At 50.7% G+C, this 27,113-nt stretch overlaps 1 protein-coding gene across 1 annotated transcript in view; it reads left to right on the plus strand.

Annotated features, from left to right (window-relative positions):
* BUB1B (BUB1 mitotic checkpoint serine/threonine kinase B) overlaps positions 1–27,113 on the plus strand; it is a 440,231-nt gene that overhangs the window by 336,364 nt on the left and 76,754 nt on the right. Inside the window, exons 20-21 of the mRNA XM_086937370.1 lie at positions 233–402; positions 22,106–22,246. Of these exons, the coding sequence (XP_086793496.1) occupies positions 233–402; positions 22,106–22,246 (311 nt within the window). The remainder of the gene's footprint in view (positions 1–232; positions 403–22,105; positions 22,247–27,113) is intronic.

A 27,113-nucleotide genomic window follows, 5' to 3' on the forward strand; every position in this document is an offset into this window, starting at 1 on the left:
TCCTGATGCCAGATGCTGCCATACACTCTGGCATTCACTGCCTGGGCTGCAACCGGTCTTCATTGATAGCTGAAGCCCTGACATTGAGCATGGACTGTAGTGAAATGCATTCCCAGCAATATGTATTTCTTGTTTGAAATCCATTTTATGGCACATTTTAATAACCGGTTTGTGGAAAAGTTATTGTGTTGTCTTATAAAATATTTGAAGTTTTTCTTTTTGTCATCTACAGTCCAATTTTGGAAGCAAGTCAGGAAGATAACCGCTCCTCCATCTCTTCGGCATCTTCAACTAGTGTATCAACTGTAAAAAGTCTGGCCCTCACGGAAAATTGTGAATTAGCCCACAGCTTTAATACTGACCTTATGCCTTTGGGTGGAAGCAGTAATAGAGAGCCTTCAGGTATTTACATTCTGCAATCATTGAGCTTCCCCTTTGCATGTTTGGTATTTATGTGGAGCACAGCTAATGACATCAGGATTACCTCTTAGTATCATGTTAGATGAAGCTGAAGTACTGTGATTGTCTACAGGAAATTTGTAGTAATTGTAGGACACAAGAAGGTCCTTTTATATTTTGAGAGTCTGGTGATGGAGAATTCCAAAATTGGCAGCCTGGAAGTTAAAATCAATTACGAACTTCCCACGCTTCGAAAGTATTTTGGGCTGACTTTAACCAACTCCAGTGTTACCGAGCTCTGGGAGTTTTGCAGCGTGAATCTTTCTGGATTCACTATGCTGTGCATTATTCCGTCATCTAGTGGTTGGGTCCAGAATTGTAGTATTTCTTCTCTTTTTTATTTATTTTTTCCCCGTGGCCCAGGTGGGCGTCGACATACCACCATTTGGTGTCCTCTGTGATGTCAACGCGCTTCCTCCTGAAGCTCCCACCTTTGGTCGCCATCTTTGCATTCTTTTTTCCGCCTTTGGGTCTGCATAAACAGTGAAGGAGCTCCAAAACGGCTCTATTTTTTAGTTGTGTTCCAGGTGACAGTAGTACATAGCTAATTTACAGTTTACATTGAGAGTCTTGTAGATGGCCGCTAAGCAGAGGCCCTCTCAAGGCCCTCTCTTAGCCACTGCAGCTTCACATGGGCTGTAGGAATATTTGGTTGATTCTGAGACCATTTGTGTTGGCAGGGTGACCGGTCATTTGTTAAGGTTAACAACTGTGCCAAGCTCTATATGTGTGCGAAATATTTATGGCAGACCCTCAATCAATGTATTTAAGTAGAACTCACTTTAGTGGGAGACCCTGGGGCTATTCTTGCAAGGACTATAGAAGACCTCTCTGTCCCCCGTCTTGGCCACCTCTCCGTCCCCCGACTTGGCCACCTCTCCGTCCCCCGACTTGGCCACCTCTCCGTCCCCCGACTTGGCCACCTCTCCGTCCCCCGACTTGGCCACCTCTCCGTCCCCCGACTTGGTCACCTCTCCGTCCCCCGTCTTGGCCACCTCTCCGTCCCCCGTCTTGGCCACCTCTCCGTCCCCCGGCTTGGCCACCTCTCCGTCCCCCGGCTTGGCCACCTCTCCGTCCCCCGGCTTGGCCACCTCTCCGTCCCCCGGCTTGGCCACCTCTCCGTCCCCCGGCTTGGCCACCTCTCCGTCCCCCGACTTGGCCACCTCTCCGTCCCCCGACTTGGCCACCTCTCCGTCCCCCGACTTGGCCACCTCTCCGTCCCCCGACTTGGCCACCTCTCCGTCCCCCTTCTTGGCCACCTCTCCGTCCCCCTTCTTGGCCACCTCTCCGTCCCCCTTCTTGGCCACCTCTCCGTCCCCCTTCTAGGCCACCTCTTCGTCCCCCTTCTTGGCCACCTCTTCGTCCCCCTTCTTGGCCACCTCTTCGTCCCCCTTCTTGGCCACCTCTTCGTCCCCCTTCTTGGCCACCTCTTCGTCCCCCTTCTTGGCCACCTCTTCGTCCCCCTTCTTGGCCACCTCTCCGTCCCCCGTCTTCGCCACCTCTCCGTTCTGGCCACCTATGTGCCTGCTATCTTGGCCACCTATTTACCCGCCCACTTGGCCTCCTCTCTGCCCGCCCTCTTGGCCTCCTCTCCGCCCGCCCTCTGGGCCTCCTCTCCTCCCGCCCTGTCGGCCTCCTCTCCTCCCGCCCTGTCGGCCTCCTCTCCTCCCGCCCTGTCGGCCACCTCTCCTCCCGCCCTGTCGGCCACCTCTCCTCCCGCCCTGTCGGCCACCTCTCCTCCCGCCCTGTCGGCCACCTCTCCTCCCGCCCTGTCGGCCACCTCTCCTCCCGCCCTGTCGGCCACCTCTCCTCCAGCCCTGTCGGCCACCTCTCCTCCAGCCCTGTCGGCCACCTCTCCCCCAGCCCTGTCGGCCACCTCTCCTCCAGCCCTGTCGGCCACCTCTCCTCCAGCCCTGTCGGCCACCTCTCCTCCCGCCCTGTCGGCCACCTCTCCTCCTGCCGCCCTGTCGGCCACCTCTCCTCCTGCCACCCTGTCGGCCACCTCTCCTCCTGCCGCCCTGTCGGCCACCTCTCCTCCTCCCGCCCTGTCGGCCGCCTCTCCTCCTGCCGCCCTGTCGGCCACCTCTCCTCCTGCCACCCTGTCGGCCACCTCTCCTCCTCCCGCCCTGTCGGCCACCTCTCCTCCTCCCGCCCTGTCGGCCACCTCTCCTCCTCCCGCCCTGTCGGCCACCTCTCCTCCTCCCGCCCTGTCGGCCACCTCTCCTCCTCCCGCCCTGTCGGCCACCCTCCTCCTCCTCCCGCCCTGTCGGCCACCTCTCCTCCTCCTCCCGCCCTGTCGGCCACCTCTCCTCCTCCTCCCGCCCTGTCGGCCACCTCTCCTCCTCCTCCCGCCCTGTCGGCCACCTCTCCTCCTCCCGCCCTGTCGGCCACCTCTCCTCCTCCTCCCGCCCTGTCGGCCACCTCTCCTCCTCCTCCCGCCCTGTCGGCCACCTCTCCTCCTCCTCCCGCCCTGTCGGCCACCTCTCCTCCTCCTCCCGCCCTGTCGGCCACCTCTCCTCCTCCTCCCGCCCTGTCGGCCACCTCTCCTCCTCCTCCCGCCCTGTCGGCCACCTCTCCTCCTCCTCCCGCCCTGTCGGCCACCTCTCCTCCCGCCCTGTCGGCCACCTCTCCTCCAGCCCTGTCGGCCACCTCTCCTCCAGCCCTGTCGGCCACCTCTCCTCCAGCCCTGTCGGCCACCTCTCCTCCAGCCCTGTCGGCCACCTCTCCTCCAGCCCTGTCGGCCACCTCTCCTCCAGCCCTGTCGGCCACCTCTCCTCCAGCCCTGTCGGCCACCTCTCCTCCTCCCGCCCTCTCGGCCACCTCTCCTCCTCCCGCCCTGTCGGCCACCTCTCCTCCTCCCGCCCTGTCGGCCACCTCTCCTCCTCCCGCCCTGTCGGCCACCTCTCCTCCTCCCGCCCTGTCGGCCACCTCTCCTCCTCCCGCCCTGTCTGCCACCTCTCCTCCTCCCGCCCTGTCGGCCACCTCTCCTCCTCCCGCCCTGTCGGCCATCTCTCCTCCTCCCGCCCTGTCGGCCATCTCTCCTCCTCCCGCCCTGTCGGCCACCTCTCCTCCTCCCGCCCTGTCGGCCACCTCTCCTCCTCCCGCCCTGTCGGCCACCTCTCCTCCTCCCGCCCTGTCGGCCACCTCTCCTCCTCCCGCCCTGTCGGCCACCTCTCCTCCTCCCGCCCTGAAAAGCTCCTGATCTTGTCTGGCACCTGGAGTTTGTTGTACAGGAGAAAAATCTGTGATTAGAGTATCCACCAGAATGAATGGCACCAAAGGTAAGTAAGTTGTTCTTAAGCACCACGCAATTCCACTTTCATATGTAGTCTGCACATTTCCTTCACAAATATTTGATTTTTGGAGCCCTTCTCTCCTCTCAGATAGGATTACCGTGATGATCACTATTATGCCAATCCTCTGACCTAGTTTGTTAGCCTCTCCACCACCACACACTTTGGTTTAAAAAAAATAGTTATTGCCATTTCAATAGCAAAGAGTGTTACATGAGACCACACACTTGAAAGAGCACAGTATAGAGGTATAGCTGCCCCTCAGGCAGACAAACTGCCTGATGATGCACTTGAAAGTTTTAAACTTCTGCATGGCTCTGTAGGAACTGCTGGGGCTTGCTCTTAACATAGTGATCTTCAGGACCGCTCATGGGATACTCCTCTCACATTGTGTTAACAGTATGCTTTGGATTTCTGCAATACAGTTTTTTGCCTTCATCACGGAGCATCTCTAGCTCAGTATAATTTGGTCTTTGCAGCTTCGCCTACTCTTGCCCTTGGTAACCTTCATTCCCAGTAGTGTTTTGAAACTTGATGAAAAAGTAAGAAAATATGTTCAACTTTGCAGCCAGTACACTGGGGCCCCTGATGAAATGTGCATTCCACATTTCGGAGGTAAAAATAGCCTGATGGAGTATTGGTAGGACAATCTCAACGCAGTATTCTGGTGCCATTGAATGTTCCCAGTTACTGTCTGCTATGGAGAAGGTCTTTCCAAGTGTTACGCAGGAAACAGCTTAGCACTAATGATATCTGTTACTATGTTGGCTTACTCATTCTTTTTTTTTTAAGACTGCCTTCACTCTTTTTAGTTCTGCGTTAGCCAAGACCTTTTGATTTTACCAACATTATGTGTATAATACACTAAAAGGGGCTTTCAGCCACCTCTCTCCATCCATTGGTCTGCTGTCATTTACATTTTGCTTCCTCCCACTACAGCATGGGGCGCTGGGTTCGCCTACCTAAGCCACTTGGCAACTTCAGTTAGAGTGACTGCATTTTGCTTTTTCACAAGGAGCACATCTGTACACAAGGTAGTTCCTTTATTTAGCTTATAATTACTTTAGTGTTTTCTTTGTTTTTAGTGCTACTGTAACAGCAGGACGTTTTTGATAGGACTGCAGGGCACATCCCAGCATTATCAGATCCCATCTGCTGCTAATGCTTTGGGAAATTTCTTTGGAGTGGTCTTGTTTTCTGACTGCTGATATTTCTAGTCAACCCACATGAACTCTGAATCTAATCTGCTCGGTGAGATCTATCTGTGTTTGCACTCCTGTCTTTCTTGCCTTCTTCCTTGGACATTTCATTCTTTTTCCATTTCTGCCTTCTTTCTGTCTTTCGTGCTTTGTTTTGTTGTTCCTTTTCCTTTTTGCCTTTCCTTTGTTTTTTGTCTTCCTTATTTCTTTTTTCCTATTGTCTCACAGAGTTGCTTACATTTTCAGCACATTTTGCTGTAGTGTCATACCGAGTGGTACTGTATTTATTTATTTATTTATTTATTGACATTTGTAGAGCGCGGCGAATACCCGTGGGAGTCTCGGCGCTAGTTAAGGGATGGATCAGCAACTGGGGTAAAGAAGATATACAAGGCGCTAGTTAAGGGATGGATCAGCAACTGGGGCAGTTGCGCACACATCAGCTATTGCTTGTTGAAAATCAAAAAAATAGGTTGCCTGCTGTTCTCAGGTGACATAGGTGTGATCATTAGAGGACGGGGGGCTATGTGAGAAGCAACTGCTTGTTAGAATCAATAATATAGTTTCTAAAAAACCAGCCTAAGACATACAGGCATGATATTTAGATTAGTTTATGTACAGAAGAGCTAGCAATCCTGCCAACAAGCTCTTCGTTCAAGTACCACACTACCCATTAGATCTTCTTTAGCCATGTTAATAATTTTTGTTTTCCAACTGCGTTTCATGCTAAAACTGGACTGTAGGTAGAACCGGTGAGAATTTCTGAACCAGAACTGCAGACTTAATTTCTTTTCTATATTTAGGCTAAAGACATGAAGTCTACGTAACATGGGTTCAGAACCTTGTCATGTAGCATATACAATGATGTGGCTGGCGTTAATATTACGTGCAACATTAACCAACCTGCATGTGGCGTTAATATACAATGCAACATTAACTAACCCACTTTTAGTGTTAATATTCCGTACAACATTAACCTACCCGCATGTGGCGTTAATATTCAGCATTAACCAATCCGGTGCACTAGATGTAAAGACCCAGATGTGCAGCCCACTTCTGCAAACATGTCTATCCGCAGTAAGGATACAGGGTAAATACTGAGAAAATACCAACTCTGAACTCCTCTGTAAGGGTAAATGTTTTAGCATCGTAATAATGATGGTCACGTTGAACATCCTTTTCTCAGCTATTAATTGCCTGTTCCTCAAAAAGAAGTTAGGAAAAACTTGGAATATGTATTCTCTAAACTCTGTCATTTACCGTTTCTCTTTGGGTGCTGCTCTGCTGCCTTCTGTTGCTTATTTGTTTCTGTGTCCATGATTGTAGGAAGGTAAGATCCCCTGAGAGCTTGGCGGTTCAAGCCTCTACTTCTAAAGGTGTCTTCCCTACCGAAACACCCGAAAGGGAATCCAAAAAGCTGGACCACCTTAGGAAGAAAATGTTTTCTTCCACCAGCTGGGGATTGCGGTCGGTAAACACTGCATGTCTGTTGGCCCGTTACACCCACTCTGTGTGGGATATGGTGGCGCAGGTGCTGCCTCAGTGCCCAGAGGATTCCCTGTGCCATACTCTCCCGTGCAGTTGCTGTGGGGAGAGACACAGCACAGTTTACCATCCGCTGTGGGCTGGATACTGCCGATGCCAGTGGGCGGCAGGATCCGCCATCACCACCCCCACTGGGGCACCATCACGTCAGACAGGTGGGTTTTGTGAATAGTCCGAAGGGGCTACTCCCTCCGCTTCGAGACTGCACCCCCCCCCCCCGCCCCCCAATGCCACCTCCGTACCATCACATGTCGGAGGATCACCTGGCCCTTCTCCAACAGGAAGTTTTGGCACTCTTGGTCAAGGGCCCCAGAGGTAGGTCGTGGTCGCTATTCCCACTACTTTCTGGTTCCCCAGAAGGACGAAGGCATGCATCCTATTTTGGATCTCAGGAACGTCATCCGCTTCCTCCGGAAGAATAAGTTCAGGATGTTAACGCTCGCTGAGGTCTGGTCTGTCCTAGACCCTGGAGACTGGATGGTAGCGTTGGACTTGCAGGACGCTTACTTTAACATTCCCATCCTGCCGGCCCACCGACGTTACCTGCGGTTCACGGTAGGCCACAAGCCCTTTCAGTTTACAGTGCTCCCTTTTGGCCTTACCAGCGCCCCTCGGGTTTTCACGAAAGTGATGGCGATGGTCGCAGCTCATCTGCGCAGTTCAGGGGTTCCAGTCTTCCCCTATCTCGACGACTGGCTGTTGAAGGCGGACTTTCCCCAGGGTGTTGCTTCCCACCTCCAGACTACGGCTGACCTTCTGCATTCGCTGGGGTTCTCCATCAACGTGCCGAAGTCACACCTGACCCCTTCTTAGAAGTTCCTCTTCATCGGAGCGGTTCTGGACACGACCCAGTTTCAGGTTTATCCTCCTGAACAGCAAGTCCGGTTTATTTGGGCTATGATTCTGATTTTCAGCTTCTATCCCGGGTTTCGGTCAGGTTGACCCTGAGGCTGCTGGGCTTCATGGCCTCCTGCATCCTGCTGGTTGATCATGCCAGGTGGCATACGCAGGATCTGAAGTGACAGTGGGCGAAGCATCAGTCGAATCTGTCTGATTGCGTCCAGATCTCGGAGGGCACTGCCCGACAATTGCAGTGGTGGCTCACGACCCAGGTTTGGGTCAATGGCTGATCCCTCTCCCTTCCCCAACCAGAACACACAGTGGTTATAGACGCATCCCTTCTGGGATGGGGCGGCCACATGGGAGAGGCGGAGATCAGAGGCATCTGGTCTCCGGCGGAGTCTGGGCTCCACATCAACCTTCTGGAGCTTCGGGCAATGAGTCTTGCACTCAAAGCCTTCCTTCCCTCTGTCCGGGGAAGAGTAGTGCAGGTGTTCATGGACAACACCATCGCCATGTGGTACTGCAACAAACAAGGTGGGGTGGGGTCGTGGACCCTATGTCAGGAGGCCCTTCGACTCTGGACATGACTGGAACATCAGGGTATATCCTTGGTGGTTTAACACCTGGCAGGCTCACTGAACGCCAGGGCGGACAAACTCAGCCACAGGTGCATCATGGATCACGAATGGCGTCTTCACTCTGAGGTGGTGCAGGGTCTCTTTCAGCAGTGGGGAGAGCCTTGGTTAGATCTATTCGCCACCGAAGCGAACTCGCAATGTCTGCAATTCTGCACGTTGGAATTTCAAAGGCGGCACTCGCTAGGCAAAGCTTTTCGTCGCAAGTGGAGTTACAGTCTTCTATATGCCTTTCCACCTATACCACTTCTGCCCAGAGTGCTGAAGAAGATCAAGCGCGACCAGGCCCAAGTCATTCTTGAGGCTCCGGATTGGGCACGAGGAGTCCGATATCCCAAGCTGCTCGACATGGCCAACGATCCTCCGATCAGACTGCCTCTTCGGAAGGATCTTCTGTCGCAGCAGTACGGGACGGTCCTCCACCCGACCCTGTCCATCCTCCACCTCCTTGCGTGGAGATTGAGCGGCGGCAGTTGACGTCGTTTGACCTGCCTCCCGAAGTCTGTGATGTAATATCCGCAGCCAGTTCTCCCTCCACTAAGACGGTATATGCCTGCAGATGGAATAAGTTTGTGGCATGGTGCACAGCAAAGGCTGTGGATCCCCTTTTTGCCCCTCTTTTTGATGTTCTCTTGTTCCACCTTTCTTTGGCCCGGCAGGTCTGTGTTCTGGGCACTCTTAAGGGCTACCTCTCGGCCATTTCAGCCTTTCCCAGGCTCACTGATCAGACTTCTATTTTCAAGTTCCCTGTTGTAAATGGATTTCTTAAGGACATTACTCATCTTTTTCCTCCTTTTCCCTTTGTAATGCCCCAGTGGGACTTGAACTTGGTTCTGACATATCTTATGTGCTCTTCCTTTGAGCCACTACATAACTGTCAACTATGTCTTTCACTTTGGAAAAAGCTTTTCTGATGGATACATCTGCCAGTGGATTCCTCACCTGGTGAATATCCCCCTGCGTCAGCAACATTCGGAAATTCTTTTGTAGCTCTTCCCGGCGACGTGAACGACGTCACAAAAGCACGGCATCGCACGCGACTCCGCTGATGTCACCGTCTCCATAATAGGCCTATGTCGACGTGATGACATCAGTTCCCTTTTTTCCGCGTTGTTGACGCCAACTGTTTTTCTAGGGATCCTCAGAAGCTACTGAGTAACTCGGTGACTGTTTGTTACTTATAGTGCTTTCTTGTTTCTTTGTCTCCTGTCGATGTCCTCGAAGAAGACCGGGTTCAAACATGCGGAGAATGCGGGAAGATGATGCCCATCATGGATCCGCATGAGGACTGCGTATGGTGCCTTTTTTCAGACCATGATGTTCAAGGGTGTCCGTGCTGCAAGAAAATGAACCCCAAGGCCCTTCGGGAAAGGGAGGCGAAGCTTCTGGTTGCAAAGATGAAGGGCAAAAATGACAGGAAGATCTCGAAGTCAAGCTCGAGGCGGTCGAGGTCGCGTTCGAGGTCCCGCTCAAGGTCGCCTTCGAGGTCGTCTTCGGGGCATGCTTCTAGATCAAAGAAGAAGCATAAGAAGAGGAAGCATGGATCTCGATGCCATTCTGAGAAGGATTCGGACACGAAGTCGAAGTCTCCAGGTGGAAGGCATCGGAAGGATTATCTATCTCCTTCACCTGTTGTTCCAGATCCGGAAGGTGAGGCTTTGCCTGTGGAGTCCCCGAAGCATTCTCCGGATCCGGCATCGAATCCGTCTCCTGCGCCTCGGTTCCATCTTCGCCGGCTCCAGTCCGACCTCGTGCACTCTATACCGAACCACCAGCTCCAAGTTCGACGCCCGCAACGGCTCCTTCGGAGTCGATTGTGGCTTCGTCTACGCCGACCCCAAAGATGAGGTCTTGGCGGGCAGCTCAGAGGCTTTTAGAGGAGCGTCGGTATAGAGCGCAGGACATTGAAGGTCAGCTGCAGGACTCTGATGATCTCTTTGAAGACCTTAAGGAGGCCAGTGTTCTGGAATTATCTCCAGAGTGGGAAATTTCCTCAGCTCCTGACGTTCCTTCGAGGGATGTAGTGCCATATCGCACAGTCATCAGAAAGGCGGCTGAGCTTTTGGATCTCAATCTGCCCACTGCTGAGTTCAAGTCGAACATGTTGACGGAGGTACTACATTCTCCCTCTTCAGTGGTGGAACTTACGTTGCCTTTTTAATGAGGCAATTACAGAGCCTGTTTTAGAGGTGTGGAAAAAGCCCTTTTAATCGCCTGCTGTTTCACGAGCTGTTGCTAGAAGATATAGGGTGGCTCCTGGAGATCCTGACTTTCTCTCGACTCATCCATCTCCAGAGAGTTTAGTTGTTCAAGCAGCCTGTTCCAAAACTACAACTGGGGCTTTTCCGCAGGTGTCTGCTGATAAGGAGTCTAAAAAGCTGGACCAAGCAGCTAAAAAGATGTTTTCTTCAGCTAGCATGGCTCTCAAGTCCACAAATGCAACGTGCCTTTTAGGACGCTATATACATGCTTTGATGGACTCTGCAAAACAGTTGGTACCAAAAATACTGGAAGAGGACAGGCAGAACTTCAAAGATGTTATTGCGGTTACTCAGGCTGCTGCTCGCCAGGTGATCCAGAGCGGCTTGGATACGGCTGACTCTGGCAAGGGTCTTGGGATCATCTGTTGCCACCAGAAGAGCTGCGTGGTTGAAGTCCTCTAAATTTTCTCCTGATGTACAGGCTACTTTGATGGACCTTCCATTTGATGGCTCGGGCCTGTTTAGGAAAAAGGCGGTTACTTCCTTGGAAAGGTTCAAGGACAGTAGGGCGACGGCTAGATCTTTGGGCCTTCAGACCAGGGGTGCATCGGGCAAAAGATACAGAGGATTTGGGAGATCTTCATTTTGCTCCTACAAGCAACCACAGCAGCAGCAGAATTCTCTGTACAAGTTGTACAGGGGTAGAAACAGAGGTCGCCCAGGAGGTCGTCAGGCTTCTTCCTCCTCCTTTTCCTCTTCTTCCCACCCTCCTCCATCCACAGCAAAGCAGCCCTAGATCCGCCATTCCGGATCATGCTGGTCCTGTAGGGGGTCGGCTTACTCATTTTCTTCTTCTGGGTTCTCAATCTCGTAGAGAATGGGTATGCTCTTCCCTTTTGGGAATTTCCCCCAAATTACCCTCCTTGTCAAGGGTTTTGGACAGAAGACCACCTACTTCTCCTGCAGGAGGAAGTCCTGGCGTTACTGCGAAAAGGTGCGATTGAGGTGGTCCCAGAGCAGGAAAGGGGTCAGGGATGCTACTCCCGGTATTTCCTGATTCCCAAGAAGTATAGCTGGCTTCGTCCAATCCTGGACCTCAGGATCTTGAACCTCCTTTCTGAAGCAGGAGAAGTTCAAGATGCTCACCCTTGCGCAGGTTCTTCAGGCGCTGCAGCAAGAGAACTGGATGGTGTCAATCGACTTGCAGGATGCGTATTTTCATATTCCCATCCTGAAGTCGCACAGGAAGTATCTCCGTTTCACGGTGGAGTCGCAACATTATCAGTTTACGGATCTCCCATTTGGACTTAGTACTGCACCTCGAGTCTTCACCAAGGTGATGGCAGTGGTGGCAGCCCATCTTAGAAGATCGGGGATTCCAGTTTTCCCCTATCTGGACGACTGGCTTCTCAAAGCAGAGTTTCCAGAGAAGGTGCTTCATCATTTGCAGGTAACAACCCAGCTGTTGCACAAATTGGGTTTTTCGATAAATGTGCCCAAATCTCACCTTGTGCCCTCCCAGGTCAACCTGTTCATAGGTGCGGTACTGGATACAACTGTGTGTCGGGCATTCCCTCCTCCTCAAAGGATTCTTGACATACAGGAAACTATTCTTTTATTGTACAATGGAGCGGTTGTTCCAGTCCTGAAGTCCTTCACCTGCTCGGTCTGATGGCTTCCTGCATTCTGTTGGTCAACCATGCATGCTGGCACATGAGGGCACTCCAGTGGTGCATCCGCAGGCAGTGGTATCAGCACAACGGGGATCTCAGGAAGTCAGTGAGGATCTCCAAAGAAGCTGCGGTGGATCTATCTTGGTGGAGCGTGGAAGGCAATCTGTCTCAAAGAAAGCCTTTTCATCTGCCTCCATCGGTGGCCACAGTGATAACGGATGCATCCACTGTAGGGTGGGGTGCTCATCTGGGGGATCTGGAGATCAAGGGTCTTTGGTCTCCAGAGGAAAGGTTGCGTCACATAAACCTTCTAGAGTTACACGCGATACGTCTGGTGCTCAAGGCCTTCCTCCCCACCCTTCGCGGTCGGTCGGTTCAAGTCCTGACCGACAGCAACACAGTGATGTGGTATGTCAACAAGCAGGGAGGAGTAGGGTCGCAGTGTCTCTGCAGAGAGGTTCTGCGTCTCTGGTCCTGGGTTCAGGACCAACAGATTTGTCTGATGGCAAATCATCTGGCCAGAGTTCTGAAGTGTGCGTGCAGACAGTCTCAGTCAGCAGTTCTCAGCCGACCACGAGTGGAGGCTTCATCCGGAGGTGATCGTCACGTCTTCCGGACGTGGGGAACTCCTCGGGTGGACCTGTTTGCCACTCACGAGAACGCTCACTGCCCGTCATTCTGCAGTCTCCAGTTTCCGAAGCAGGGAGCTTTGGGGGACGCGTTTCAGTTGAGTTGGAGCTCGCAACTCCTTTCCGCGTTTCCTCCCATACCCTTAATTCCCCGGGTTCTGAGGAAGATTCGCCAAGACCAGGCCCAAGTCATATTGATCGCCCCGGATTGGCCAAGAAGGATGTGGTACACAGATCTTCTCCACCTCTCCTCGTGCCTTCCGCTCCGTCTCCCTCTCAGGGCAGACCTCCTCTCGCAGTTGCAGGGGCAGGTTCTACACCCCCACCTCCAGACCTTACACCTTCATGCCTGGAGATGAACAGGGCAACCTGAATTATTTTTCTCTCCCACAGGATGTGGTGGATGTCATTCTATCAGCCAGACGTCATTCCACCAAGTCTATTTATTCTTATAGGTGGTCCAAATTTGTTTCATGGTGTGGGGAGAAGTCCATTGACCCTTTTGAAGGCTCGTTTGTTTGACATTCTTCAGTTTGCTTTGACATTGGCCCAGCAAGGTTTTGCTGTAGCGACAGTTAAGGGTTGTCTGGCGGCTTTCCTTTCTCTGCCTGATCAGCCGTCCTTATTTAAGGCTGCAATTGTTTTAAGGTTTTTAAAAGGCCTTACAAATAAATGTCCTCCTACTCCTTTTATTGTACCTCAATGGGACTTGAATCTCGCCCTTACTTTCTTAATGGGTTCACCTTTCGATCCCTTGCATAGGTGTCCCTTGAGGTTGTTGTCTTTTAAAACGGTCTTTCTGATTGCGATTACCTCGGCAAGGAGGGTAAGTGAGCTTCAAGCTCTAAGTTCAAAACCCCCGTTCTTGACCATTCATGCTGAAAGAATGGTACTCAGGACCAGGGCAGCTTTTCTGCCTAAGGTGGTAACTCCCTTCCATCTAGGGCAGTTCATTACCCCCCCCCCTACCTTCTGTCCTCCCCCTCACCCTGCCAAGGAGGAGGAGAGACTACACCGTCAGGACCCAAAGATGGCGGTGAGCTTTTACCTGGACAGAACTTGTGTTTTCAGGATTGATGACCAACTCTTTGTGGGTTTTGTTGGCGCCAGAAGAGGCAAAGTGGTGCACAAGCGTACGTTGTCAAGATGGATTGTCTTGTCTTTAGTTACGATATATATATGTCAGAAACCTAGGTTAGTTTTAGATTCCTTACCGTGTTCCTCTAGAGGACATTTGTAGAGCGGCGACTTGGGCCTCCCTCCACACCTTTGCGAAGCATTACCTCTTGGATTCCGAGGTGAGGAGGGAGGGCCATTTTGCGCGTTCTGTCCTTCAGGATTTCTTGGTATAGAGGAGTGGACACCCTCCTCCGGTAGTTGGAACATCTGTGGGAATCTATTCACAAGGTGAGGAATCCACTGGCAGATGTATCCATCAGAAGAACAAGTTACTTAACTTCGGTAACGCTTTTTCTGGTGGATACAGAATCTGCCTGTGGATTCCTCACATGCCCACCTGCCTCCCCGTTGTCCACTCTTCTATACCTAAGATAATGGTAATGTTTTAATGTAGATTTGTTACTTTCAAAAGAAGTGTGTTATTCTACTTGATTTGCTACATTGTCTTCACACTGTGTGTGTTACCTTGACTATTTTGTACTGTGTATATATCTACTGTTGTCCGTCCGTGTGCCTCGAGGGCATGGAAAAAAGGCCGGAACTGATGTCATCACGTCAACTTCGGCCTATTATGGAGTCGGTGACGCCAGCGGAGCAGTGCGCGATGCCGTGCTTCTGTGACGTCGTCCACGTCGGCGTGAAGAGCTGCAAAAGAATTTCCGAATGTTGCTGACACAGGGGGATATTCACAAGGTGAGGAATCCACAGGGAGATTCTGTATCCACCAGAAAAAGCGTTACCGAAGGTAAGTGTTCGAGGCATGTGGGCTGCTGAATTCATATCTGTGCATAGAGCGCCGCCTAGTGTTGGGTCCGGATGATTGCACATTGTTGTCCTGGAAGAGTCTTCGAAGTATCACGAGATAGGTGGCTCCTCCCCTGGACTACAGTGCGCATGGGCATCGCCTCCATCCCCAGATTGTTTTTTTCCGCCATTGGGTTCGGATGTGTTTCGGTTCCCTCTGTCGGAACCGATAGTTGTTCAACTTCTACTCGAGACCAAAAGCTCTTTAGGCTGGGCGTCGGTATAGTTGCGTTCGGGTTTCTTATCTGACTCTCGGCTCCGAACTCTTGCTGCCCTTCCGCGTGCTTTCGGCGCGGACGGGCCTACACTACATTTCTGCTATGGAGCGGACACCGTTTAAGAAGTGCCCGGTGTGTAACTCCAAATATTCACACCTCGACGTGCACCCCGTGTGCAATACATGCTTGTCACCGGACCATAACGTAGACAGCTGCATGGCGTGTTCGAAATTCCGGTGCAAGAAGACTCTGAAGATTCGTCGAGCCAACAGGCTCCAGGCTAAGTTCTCGGCTACCGCGGCGCCCCCACCAGACGACATTTTCCAAGAATCTGTTGGAGACGAGGACGACGTACAAGGTTAGGAATCTGGTCCCGCGTCCGAAAGGGAGGCATACGACGCGGGCGATGAGGACTTTGACGAAGTCGCCGACGAGGTAGGGGACGACGAGCGGGCTATTGCCACTGTTGGGGATAGCTCGGAGGAGGAGCATCCCCAACCAGACTCAGGGGTTAATCCCCTTCATAGGCCCAGGTCGAGGGATCGCCTTCGGGCCTTACCCAAGATCTACTTATAAGTCCTACGTCCCCGCCTCCGGGCCCGGTCACGGACATTTCTGAGGCGCCCCTCTCGTTAAAGAAAACGAAAGTGAAGCCGTCTGGTCACGCACCCTCGGATGCGAAACCGAAAGTGAAAGTTGCGCTGGGGCAGAAGGTTCTGGAGGCGTCAACTTCTAAGAAATTCAAGATGGCCGACCTGAAGAGCCACGCCAAGATGGCCGACCCGAAGCACTCGGGGTCGGCGCCGAAGGCGAAGTCGACCGACGCGTCTGCGTCGGCGCCGAAAGGGGTCGTGGACCCGAAGACGGCTCCGAAGAAGCGTCAGGGCGACGACGCGCACAGGGACAGGGCGCGTGAAGTCTCGGCTCCGAAGAAGGTGCCTGCCATCGATTCGGCTCTCGACGCAGGACAATCGCTCGAGCCGGTCAAGCCCTCTCCGGCCTTGACGAAGAAGGTAGCGGAATCCCTGCAGCGGATACGGAAGGGCAATGTGGTTCCCGATCAGGACACTGTGGCACCTAAGCTCACGCCAAAGCCTGCGAAGGCGCAGACGCCTATCCGTTTCACCCTGCCGCCCAAGTCGACGCCGAAGGCTTCCGCGCCGAAACAGGGCGGGCCCTCGAAGGAGGTATTGACGCCGAAAGCTGCCTTGGTGGTGTCAAAGCTTCGGCTCCAGCCGCTTGCTGAAGAGGAACGTCGGGAGGTCATCATCGACGCCAACACCGGGAAACTGTCTCTCCTCAAGAGGAAGATCACCACGGAGCCGGTGTTGGAACATTTTCGGATCCCTCTCAAAAATAAGAGGGACTCTGCAGACCCTTCGGCTCTGGTTGAACCTATGTCTCCACAAGCCCTAGGACACTCGCCAACGCATTCCGCAGCGGGCGATGCGGACGACGAAGACGCCGAGTACAACTATCCGGCGTACTCGGATCCGGAGGAGGAGCACGAACCTTGGTCGGCCGGAGGCGACCCGGAGGACCCGCAGTCAGCCCAGGACACGCAACTTTTTGCGGCCAAAACGTCCCCGACAGAGGACTCGGCGGCCTTCAACGCTCTGATCGAGAGGGCTGCGACTAACCACGACGTCGAGCTCCACTCGGATCCTGTGGATGTGGACTTTTTATTCGACACTTTCTCAGTGGCTGAGAAGTCAGTCAAAATACTACCAATGCTTAAGGGGGTGCTCAAACACGCAACGGAGGTCTTCAAAGAGCCCACCCGGGCGCGTGTCGTCAACCCTCGCATTGACAGAAAATATAAAGCAGCGCCCTCGGATCCAACCTACATCAGGGGACACTTGCCACTGGACTCGTTGGTTGTTTCCAACGCTCGGAAGAGGGCGAACTCGCAGACTACTGGTGACGCTCCTCCCCCAGACAAAGAGTCCAAGATCTTTGAGGCCTCAGGCAAACGAATTGCTGCACAGGCAGCTAATATTTGGAGAATCTCTAACACACAGGCCCTACTTGCACGCTATGATAGGGCTCATTATGACACCTTAGAATCACTACTGCAACACTTGCCTGACCAGTACAAGGAGGCAGGAGAAATGCTGATTCAGGAAGGAAAGCTCATCACAAATGCATCTATAAAATGTGCACTAGATGTGGCAGATACGGCCTCCAGGGCGATCAACACCAGTGTGTTGCTTAGACGGCATGCTTGGCTTAGAATTTCAGGGTTCAAACCCGACATTCAGACCACAATACTGAATCAAACTGTTAATCCTGACCACCTGTTTGGCCCTGAGGTGGATGCGTCACTGAAAAAGATGAAAAAAGATACGGAAACTGCCAAGTCTATGGGGGCCCTCCAAAGTCAGCAGTTTCGGAGTGGTTCCTTTCGCCGCTCCAATTCCAGAGGCACCTCAAGAGGTCAGGCATCGCAGTCCACACAGTATTACAAGAGTAACACCTAAACCTCGTACAGCAACAAGGGTAGAGGTGGCTACAGAGGCAATAACATCAAGGGCAGGGGGCGTGGAAACAACAGCTCCAGGTCCACCACCGCCAACAAGCAGTGACGTCTTGTCACTGCCCCCCGACCATACAACACCGGTCGGGGGGAGACTCCAGCAGTTCCTGCCAGCGTGGAGATCCATCACCACGGACAGGTGGGTCAAGTCTCTTGTCCAGTACGGGTACTGTCTGGAACTTACTTCCATTCCACCAAACATACCCCCAAGGAGCCGTCCTATGTCCGGCGAGCACTTGACCTTATTGCAGCAGGAGGTTCTAGTCATGCTGCAAAAAGGGGCAATAGAGCTCGTTCCATTGCAAGAACGGGGAACAGGGGTTTACTCCCTGTATTTTCTGATCCCCAAAAAGGACGGATCCCTCAGGCCCATCTTGGACCTCAGGCCCCTAAACTGGTACATTCTCTCGGAGCACTTCCATATGCTCACGTTACAGCAAGTGCTCCCCCTGCTTCAGCAGGGGGACTTCCTGGCTACACTGGATCTGAAAGATGCATATTTTCATATCCCCCTGCATCCTTCCCACAGGAAGTATCTCAGATTCACGATTCAAGACCAGCATTACCAGTTCAGGGTTCTGCCGTTCGGGGTCACCACGGCGCCAAGGGTTTTTACAAAGTGCCTAGCGACTGTGGCGGCGCATCTCCGTCGCCAGAACGTCCACGTCTACCCCTACCTGGACGACTGGCTCATTCAAGCAAAGACAGAACAGCAGTGCGTCGACCATGTGTCACGCACCATTCATCTCCTGCACGAGCTGGGATTCTCTCTGAACTACCCAAAGTCCCATCTCCAGTCCGCCCACGTATCTGGGCGCGACAATAAACACTCTGGCAGCCACTGCGCAGCCAAATTCAGTGAGAATCGCAAGTATACAGACGCTGATCCAACGATTCAGGCCTCAGCACTCGCTTCCAGCGAAAGTGTTCATGCAGTTGATAGGCATGATGGCCTCCTGCATCTCCATTGTCCCGCACGCGAGACTACATATGCGTCCGCTTCAGGAGTGCCTTGCACGTCAGTGGACTCAGGCTCATGGGCAACTGACAGACCTAGTGTTGGTGAGCGGTCGGGCATACAACTCTCTGCATTGGTGGAATCCACAAAACCTTTGCAAGGGCCGACCATTCCAAGAGCCTGTGCCACAGATTATCCTGACAACGGACGCCTCTCTCCAGGGATGGGGAGCGCATGTACTCCAGTACACAGTGCAGGGACTCTGGACACTACAGCAAAGGAAGATGCACATCAATGTGTTGGAACTGATGGCAATCTTCATGGCCTTGAAGGCGTTCAAAGTACATCTGTGCAACAAAGTCGTGTTGATCCGGACGGACAACATGACGGCCATGTACTACATTCAGAAGCAGGGAGGCACACACTCTCCGCAGCTGTCTCATCTGGCTCAGAGCATGTGGAAGTGGGCCATTCAGAGGAACATCTTCCTCATGGCAGAGCATCTCCCGGGCAAGGACAATCAGATGGCGGATCTGCTCAGCAGGCACAGCCATCAAATGCACGAGTGGGAGATACATCCATCAGTACTCCAACCGTACTTCCAAAAGTGGGGTCATCCAGAGATAGACCTGTTCGCCACGAAAGAGAACGCAAAATGCCAAAGCTTCGCCGCCAGGTTCCCACACCCGCAATCACAGGGCAATGCGATGTGGATGAACTGGTCAGGCAGATTTGCGTACGCTTTTCCCCCAGCACCTCTGATACCGCTGGTGGCACGCAAGCTCAGGCAACACTCGATGACGCTCATCCTGGTTGCTCCAACGTGGGCTCGCCAACCATGGTACACCACGTTTCTGGAACTCTCCGTGGTACCGCATCAAAGGCTTCATCTCACTCCCAGCCTTCTGACGCAGAGCCATGGCGACATTCAGCACCCAGATCCGCAACAGCTCAACCTGGCAATCTGGCTCCTGAAGTCCTAGAGTTTGGCTAACTCAATCTTCCTCCCGATTGCATGGACATCATTAGGGAGGCAAGGAAGCCCACTACTAGAGCTTGTTATGCGGCTAAATGGAAGAGGTTTGTCATCTACTGTGTTAACCACGATATTGACCCGCTAGATGCTTCCATTCAAAACATCATTTGTTACTTGTTCCACCTATATCAGTGCAATCTGGCTTACTCTTCCATCCGCATTCACTTGTCTGCTATGGCAGCATACCTCCAAAATAGGCAACACCTGTCACTCTTTAAGGTCCCTGCTATCAAGGCTTTTCTGGAAGGACTCAAAAGAGTCATTCCACCAAGGACCCCACCAGCTCCTGAATGGAACCTCAATGTGGTTCTTACGAGACTGATGGGTCCCCCTTTTGAGCCACTGCACTCTTGTGAGCTTCAGTTTCTGACTTGGAAGGTTGCGTTCTTAGTAGCAATTACATCGCTACGGAGGGTTAGCGAGCTGCAGGCGCTCACCATCCAAGAACCTTTCTTCCAGGTGCATGCTAACAGGGTTGTGCTCCGTACTAACCCTAAATTTTTACCCAAGGTTGTATCTCAATTCCATATGAACCAGTCAATTGAGTTGCCGGTGTTTTTCCAAAACCCAGAGACGCTGGCGGAGCGGATGCTCCACACCCTTGATGTTAAGAGAGCCTTGATGTACTATGTAGACAGGACAAAAGATTTTCGCAAAACCAAGCAACTTTTTGTTGCTTTTGCCACACAACACAAGGGAAACGCTATCTCCAAAGCTGGGATCGCTAGGTGGATCGTGAAATGCATTCAAATCTGTTACGCTAAAGCTAAACGCACTCTCACTATCCCACCGAGGGCCCATTCCACCAGGAAGTTGGGGGCCTTTATGGCTTTCCTAGGTAACATTCCCTTAGAAGATATCTGTAGAGCAGCCACATGGTCTACCACAAATACTTTCACTAAACACTACTGTGTAGACGTGCATTCCAAACAGCAGGCAGCTGTTGGTCAGGCTGTTCTCAAAACACTTTTTCAGACTGCTGCAGCTGGCACGGGCGGCCGCCGCTAATGGAGGGACTGCTATGTATTCTATGCACAGATATGAATTCAGCAGCCCACATGCCTCGAACTGCAAATGCTACTTACCAGTATGCATCTGTTCTTGGCATGTAGGGCTGCTGACATTCATATCGCCCATCCTCCTCCCCGGCGCCTGTAGCAGCTGCAGTATTCATTCATATGTATACATATATGCTCATAGCATGGTCATCACTCACATACTTCACTCCATCTCTGCCAATGACTAAAAACAATCTGGGGATGGAGGCGATGCCCATGCGCACTGTAGTCCAGGGGAGGAGCCACCTATCTCGTGATACTTCGAAGACTCTTCCAGGACAACAATGTGCAATCATCCGGACCCAACACTAGGCGGCGATCTATGCACAGATATGAATGTCAGCAGCCCTACATGCCAAGAACAGATGCATACTGGTAAGTAGCATTTGCAAACTTGTTCTTCTGGTGGCCGTCGCCTCTGTGCACAGGGTGAGTGAGGTACAAGCTCTGTCTTCCAAGCCTCCCTTTCTGTTTTTTTATCCGGACAAGGTCGTCTTTAGAACTAGACCTTCCTTTTTTCCACATTGTCCAAACCATCATTTTTCCCACCTTCTTTCCGCCTCTGCATCCTTCGAAAGAGGAAGAGAGGCTCCACCGTCTGGATCCAAAGTGTGCGCTTTCTTTCTACTTGGACCGCACAAAACAATTCCAGTTAGACGACCTGCTCTTTGTTGGTTACGTGGGTGCTACGAAAGGTCGGGCCATGCACAAACGCACCTTCTCCAGGTGGGTCGTTCTGTGCATCAAAGCCTTCTATTCTTTGGCTAAGAAGGAGCCTCCACTGGAGCTGCGTGCCCATTCCACCAGGTCGACTGCAGCTATTACTACTTTGGGACAAGGAGTCCCCTTAAATGACATCTGTCAGGGTTTTTCGTGGGCATTGCTGCACACGTTTATGAAACACTACTACCTGGACAGTCAAGTCCAGAGACGGCTTCTTTGGCCGTTCTGTTCTCCAGGACTTTCTGGTGTGAACTTGGTTCTCAGACCCACCTCCGGGTTTGGTATTAATGGAGTATCTATTCTAAGGTAAGGAATCTATAACCTACTGTTTCTTTTAGATGAACAAGTTAATTACCTTTAGTTGCGATATATCTGTCGGAAACATAGGCTAGTTGTAGATTCCTTACCGCCCCACCCATCCTCCCCGTTCTGTGAACTGACTTCTAGGGTTAAGGACATCCTTTCAGGGTCCTAGTTTTGTGCACCAGTGGCCAATGTCTTTGATGGCTCTGCGTTTCTGTCTTGGAAAGTCGTGTACAGAACTGACGTAAGCACGCGAGGGGGCATCTATGTAGCTACTGCGATGTCATCCCGCCGACAGCAGACGCGAAGTCGATAAACGCCACCTTCTGACGCGCACGGGTACTGCTGATGAAAAACTTTCCAGATCAAGTCTGAACCTGTGGGTAATTCTAAGGTAAGGAATCTATAACTAACCTATGTTTTACAGATATTGTTACCGAAGGTAAGTAACTTGTTCATTAGTCTAATTAATGATCGTTATGCGGGTAAATATTAAAGCATCTCATTTTCTAAATATTCATTCTCATGCTGATTCGTGCAATGAATAATTTCTAGATTTTTAACGTTTCCGGTGTGAAACCTTAAACGATGAACATTTTATTTGCTCATGAAACCAAAACGCTTGTATTTTAGAGTCCTTCAATATGACATTTGTAGACATGTTGGTATATGACTTCAGAGAATATTCTTTCAGTCAGTGCCCTGTTCAACAGTTGATGTCACTATAATTCATGGCAGAACTTGTGAGTTGGTATGACTCGAACATTATCATTCCCTGTTAGACATTTATTGCTTGTGTTGCCTTATTTGTAGAAGAGTCTTCGAAGACATTGTGGTGTATTCAGTTGCGGAAGCAGCTTTTGGAGCCTCTGTCTGACTTGATGGATTCATCTGCGTTTTGCCAAGAAACTGAGCCCATGCCATTGATGGCGGAGCAGAATGACGTAATCTTAGGTATGTGCTTAGAATGTAACAAGAATTTAACCTTGTGAGCTGGCAGCCATAATAAGCAGACTGCAGCTTGTGGCAATGCATTTTTTTTAAACCTTCAATACATTTTTATTGGCATTTAAATAACCAAAGTACAGTACAAAGATGCATAAGCATTGCTCATACAGGTTGTATAGCATAGTACAAAATAATTAATTGTATTACAGTACATAAAATAGAATATGCAGTACATCATCTTACAAAAAATAGCATATTACGGAAAACATGTAAGACGGGCATAAGTAGTAGCCACTAAAGGAATTCTTAACCGCATCGCTGCAGCGGCTTTTCCAGCTGTGTGCGGCGTTTTTTAAAAACCTGCGTTACATGACGAGCTCAGCTCGTCATCAGCATACGAGCGCTGTAGCTGATGAGCTCGTCATCAGCATCGAAGGGGTTAAAAATTGTTGCTGATATCAAAGGTCATGGTATTATGACACAATAAAATGGCACAGAGGAATAGATAAAGAGTTCCCAGAAAGCAATAAGGTTGCGAGCCTTTAAAAATTACTTATAATAGAGGTATTTGAGGTAAAACAAGAGAAAATCTGAGATCTTGTCTAATGGTGGCAAAAAGACATCAAAGATTGCAAGAGATTCACTTGCCTCTGCCAGGAGTTGCAGAATACATCAAGCAGCTTGGTTAGGAGATTGTTGAGCATAAATCGCAGGACACACCAAAACAGTGGTTCCCAACTTGGCTGCCTGCATCCCCATTGGGTGCGAGATGGCATTTCAGGGGGTGCGACAAAAGTTAAAAGTATGTGATGTATGCCTAATAGGAATTCGGTGAGAAAAGGCACTGGGGGTGCAGACCTCAATCAAACGTTTCCTAGGGGTGCGAGGTATTGAAAAGAGTGGAAAACCCTGCACTAAAAGAACCATTGGGGATGGTGGGCTGCATTCTCTTCAATGTCCACTGGTGGCAGTGAACTTTAGTGCTCACATGAACACTTTATATGTTTGGTCGGTTTTCAGCATTTTACCTAACAAGATGTGTTTATGGTTTTATTACAAATGTCTGACAAATGCACATTTTTAACAATTTAAGTGCTGGCTATAAAGTCACTCAATTACTTAATTGTTCTGTTTTAGCAGTATTTGAAGGAGAACACTTCGAAAATGTTATTTGTATGCTTAGATGATGAACCAGAATGATCCATTTTTCCCAAACACTCTTTTCATTTACCATTACCTTGCTGGTATAGGGTCACGTAGTATCCATTTTCATCTATGTATGAAATCATACATGCTATGAGGATGTATTCCATTGTACATACCTGCCGATTATATGCTGGTTTGAGTATTAAATTGATCGCTGCAATGCAGTCTTTGATTTAAGTGGTGGTGGACACATAATGTACTTTAGTTAAGAGAAATAATAACTTGAACTATCGTAATGACCTAATTAGCAATGAGTGTTTATCAAATCGGAAAATAGACTTTAAATTTGTGGCATTAGAACAGATAACATTTACACAATGCTAAAAATTACTTGACCAGCAATTATATTTTTACATGATTGCTATCCTATTCTGCTACTCACTTACTACCGACTACTATACTGTACCCAATAGTTTGTTTAATCACCCTCTTGTTGCCCCTACCCCTTGTTTCTGTAAAGCGCTCTGATATCTGCAAAGATCTTGTTTGCGCTATATAAAACTTTGAATAAATAAATAAATAAACATAGACTTTAGCAATTGTGAATTGTGGATGTTAAATACTGTGTAACATATCTAGTTACGTAGGTAATGCGTTTCTTTTAGGAGAATAGGCTTAGCTGTTTTCTTCCTTGGGAATTAAGTGTGCTCAATGACTATTATATACCTGGCACTGGCCAGATTATGTTTCTGTAGGGCACATGGGCAACTTCTAGCATGTGGATTCTATGGAGTTCAATGGCCATTCAATATCGGGTTCCTAATTTGCCGGTTTCTATTACGAAAATATGCATTGCTATTTTCTATACGTAGAAGGTTGGATACTAAATTGATGTTATATACCTAGAGACGTATTTTTATGATTGCTGTAGAGAATGCCTATTCTGCGCATGTGGGATTATGGGTTTAAATGGGCTTATGAATACTTTTGCCACTGTGCTCCAATAGCTCTTATTAAGAATATCTAATTTTTACATTGGAATGGTGGGTCTTAAATGGCTGTTACATATACCTGGTGCTGGGTAGAGAAGTTTTAACGACAGTGGCCCTTAGGTGCCACACATGGCTGAGAACGTCTAGCTTCTCTGGGGATGCCCAGGCTTCCCTCATGAACATGCCCTTTGATGCCACCCGTCTCTGTGGAGATAAGGCAGATTTGGCGCTTGAGCGCTTTAAGGATTCTCATTCTACGGCCAGATAATTTAGGCCTCTCTGCAGCCCCACATCCACCCCAATCTGCCTTTTGCTCCTTTCATGGCTTTGGAAGGGGCTTCCAGCTGCACCAAATCCAGCCCAGCCACCATGTCACGCAGGCTCCCCAGCCTCTGTTTGGCCAAAGGCATGGGACCCACAGACTTCGTGGTTCAGGTGACCAGCGGTCCGGTCAGTCCGCCCCATCTGCCACTGCAACAGCCTCCAGACCCTCCTAGTTTCGACCTTTACCACCATGGGCATCAAGTTGGCTGCAGGATTTGCCATCACCTGCCCTGCTGGCAGTCCATTGTAGGAGGCTGGCTCAGTATAGTGTTCACCTAGTTCATTTAGTCCAGGCAACCCTTAGTGATAGTATTTAGGTCCCCGAAAACCAGAGCTCTCATGGGGGTAACTGTGGCGAGCAGCTAAGGCTCATCCAGGAGGGTGAAATCATTTGCAAGTACCACTATAGTTGATCAGTAAACTTTTCACACAAAAAAGAAAACCACACCAGGTGAGTAGAAAAATACTTTATATTTATTACTAGACTAACTTGGTATATCGCCTACCTGGAGATTTCAATTACAAACGAGGAATAATTTAGAAAGAGGTAAGTAGCATGTAAAAACACATGGGGCCTAACCGGGGGCCAGACCATATACTAAAATAGTTAGGTGTGTGGTAAGTACCAAAACGTGACTAATACCCAAGAATGAAGGGCCCTAGGGGAAACGCAACCACCCAAGGTGAGCAGCTAGGGACCCCAAGGCGCCCTGGTGCAGAGTGACTGCACTGGGTCAAACGTCCACAGGATAACACAGGGTAAGTCATGGTTGAAATTTTACACTTCTAGGACACTTCAGAAAGAGACCCCGAAGTACCCACTTGGATCAAGGTTGGAGAGCCACCCCACCCATGGATAACCCACGAACCAGGATACCTGCACCAGGGAGCCCAGGGGCATGGGGATGAAGTGGTGCCTGAACCTCCCGTAGATGGCAATTGAGGTTCGAGGAAGATGAGCAGCTACAGAGTCTCGTGAACCAGGCTAGTGGAACTAGGACGTGGAATCCAGACGAGATGAACTTAAAAGTAGAGGGGACAGAGTATAAACCGGAGGTGACTAGGAGGCACAGGAGCACAATACCAGCCCTTGAAGGGGGTTCTTGATGTAGCACAGTGAGGTTGAAGCAGCAGCTATGGAAACTAGGTGATGATGTGGGAGCACAGGAGTCTTTCACGAGCTTTCCCAAGCCGGTCGACGAATGCAGGACCACTAACAAGCTTTGGCAAGCGTAAACCATGGTTCACTCTATGCCAATGCACTTTACTCTCGAACACTCGACTCTGTGCCCCTGCACTCACCCCCAATTCACTGTACGCCACTCTAATCTACTGTGCACCACTGCAACTGCAGTCTGCCCCGCACCACTGCAGTCTGCATCGCACCACTGCAGTCTGCCTCGCACCACTGCAGTCTGCCTCGCACCACTGCAGTCTGCCTCGCACCACTGCAGTCTGCCTCGCACCACTGCAGTCTGCCTCGCACCACTGCAGTCTGCCTCGCACCACTGCAGTCTGCCTCGCACCACTGCAGTCTGCCTCGCACCACTGCAGTCTGCCTCGCACCACTGCAGTCTGCCTCGCACCACTCTGCCTCGCACCACTCTGCCTCGCACCACTCTGCCTCGCACCACTCTGCCTCGCACCACTCTGCCTCGCACCACTCTGCCTCGCACCACTCTGCCTCGCACCACTCCACCACTCTGCCTCGCACCACTCCACCACTCTGCCTCGCACCACTCCACCACTCTGCCTCGCACCACTCCACCACTCTGCCTCGCACCACTCCACCACTCTACTCTTAACCACTGCTCTCTACTCTTAACCACTGCACTCTACTCTTAACCACTGCACTCTACTCTTAACTCTGCGTGACCTTCACTGGTTAAAAATTTCTGATCGTGTGGTCTTCAAAACTTTGTGCTTCCTATTTAAGATTCGTCAGGGTTTTGCTCCCATCTACCTGCACAATCTTGCCCAGCCATATCAGCCTGGCCGCTCTCTTAGGTCATCCAACAATGGCAATCTTGTGATTCCTAGAATCCGACTGGCAAAAATGGGAGGCCGTTCATTCGCATATCTAGGACCTAAGATGTGGAATGCTCTCCCGTTGGCGCTAAAAACAGAAACTAGTCTTCTTGCTTTCCGCAAAAAATTGAAGACTCTTCTGTTCTAAGTTCTTCGGTTCTGTTTTTCTTCTCTTTCAGCAATTGCTTGTTTTCTTCTTCAGTCTGTCCCTGGCGCCGGGAAACCCATTGCGGGTAGCTGTGCGCAATACAAGTTCAATAAATAATAATAATAATAATTAACCACTGCACTCTACTCTTAACCACTGCACTCTACTCTTAACCACTGCACTCTACTCTTAACCACTGCACTGTACTCTTAACCACTGCACTGCCCTATATTCT

Source organism: Lissotriton vulgaris, chromosome 9, assembly GCF_964263255.1.
Source record: "Lissotriton vulgaris chromosome 9, aLisVul1.2, whole genome shotgun sequence".
Lineage (NCBI taxonomy): Eukaryota > Metazoa > Chordata > Amphibia > Caudata > Salamandridae > Lissotriton > Lissotriton vulgaris.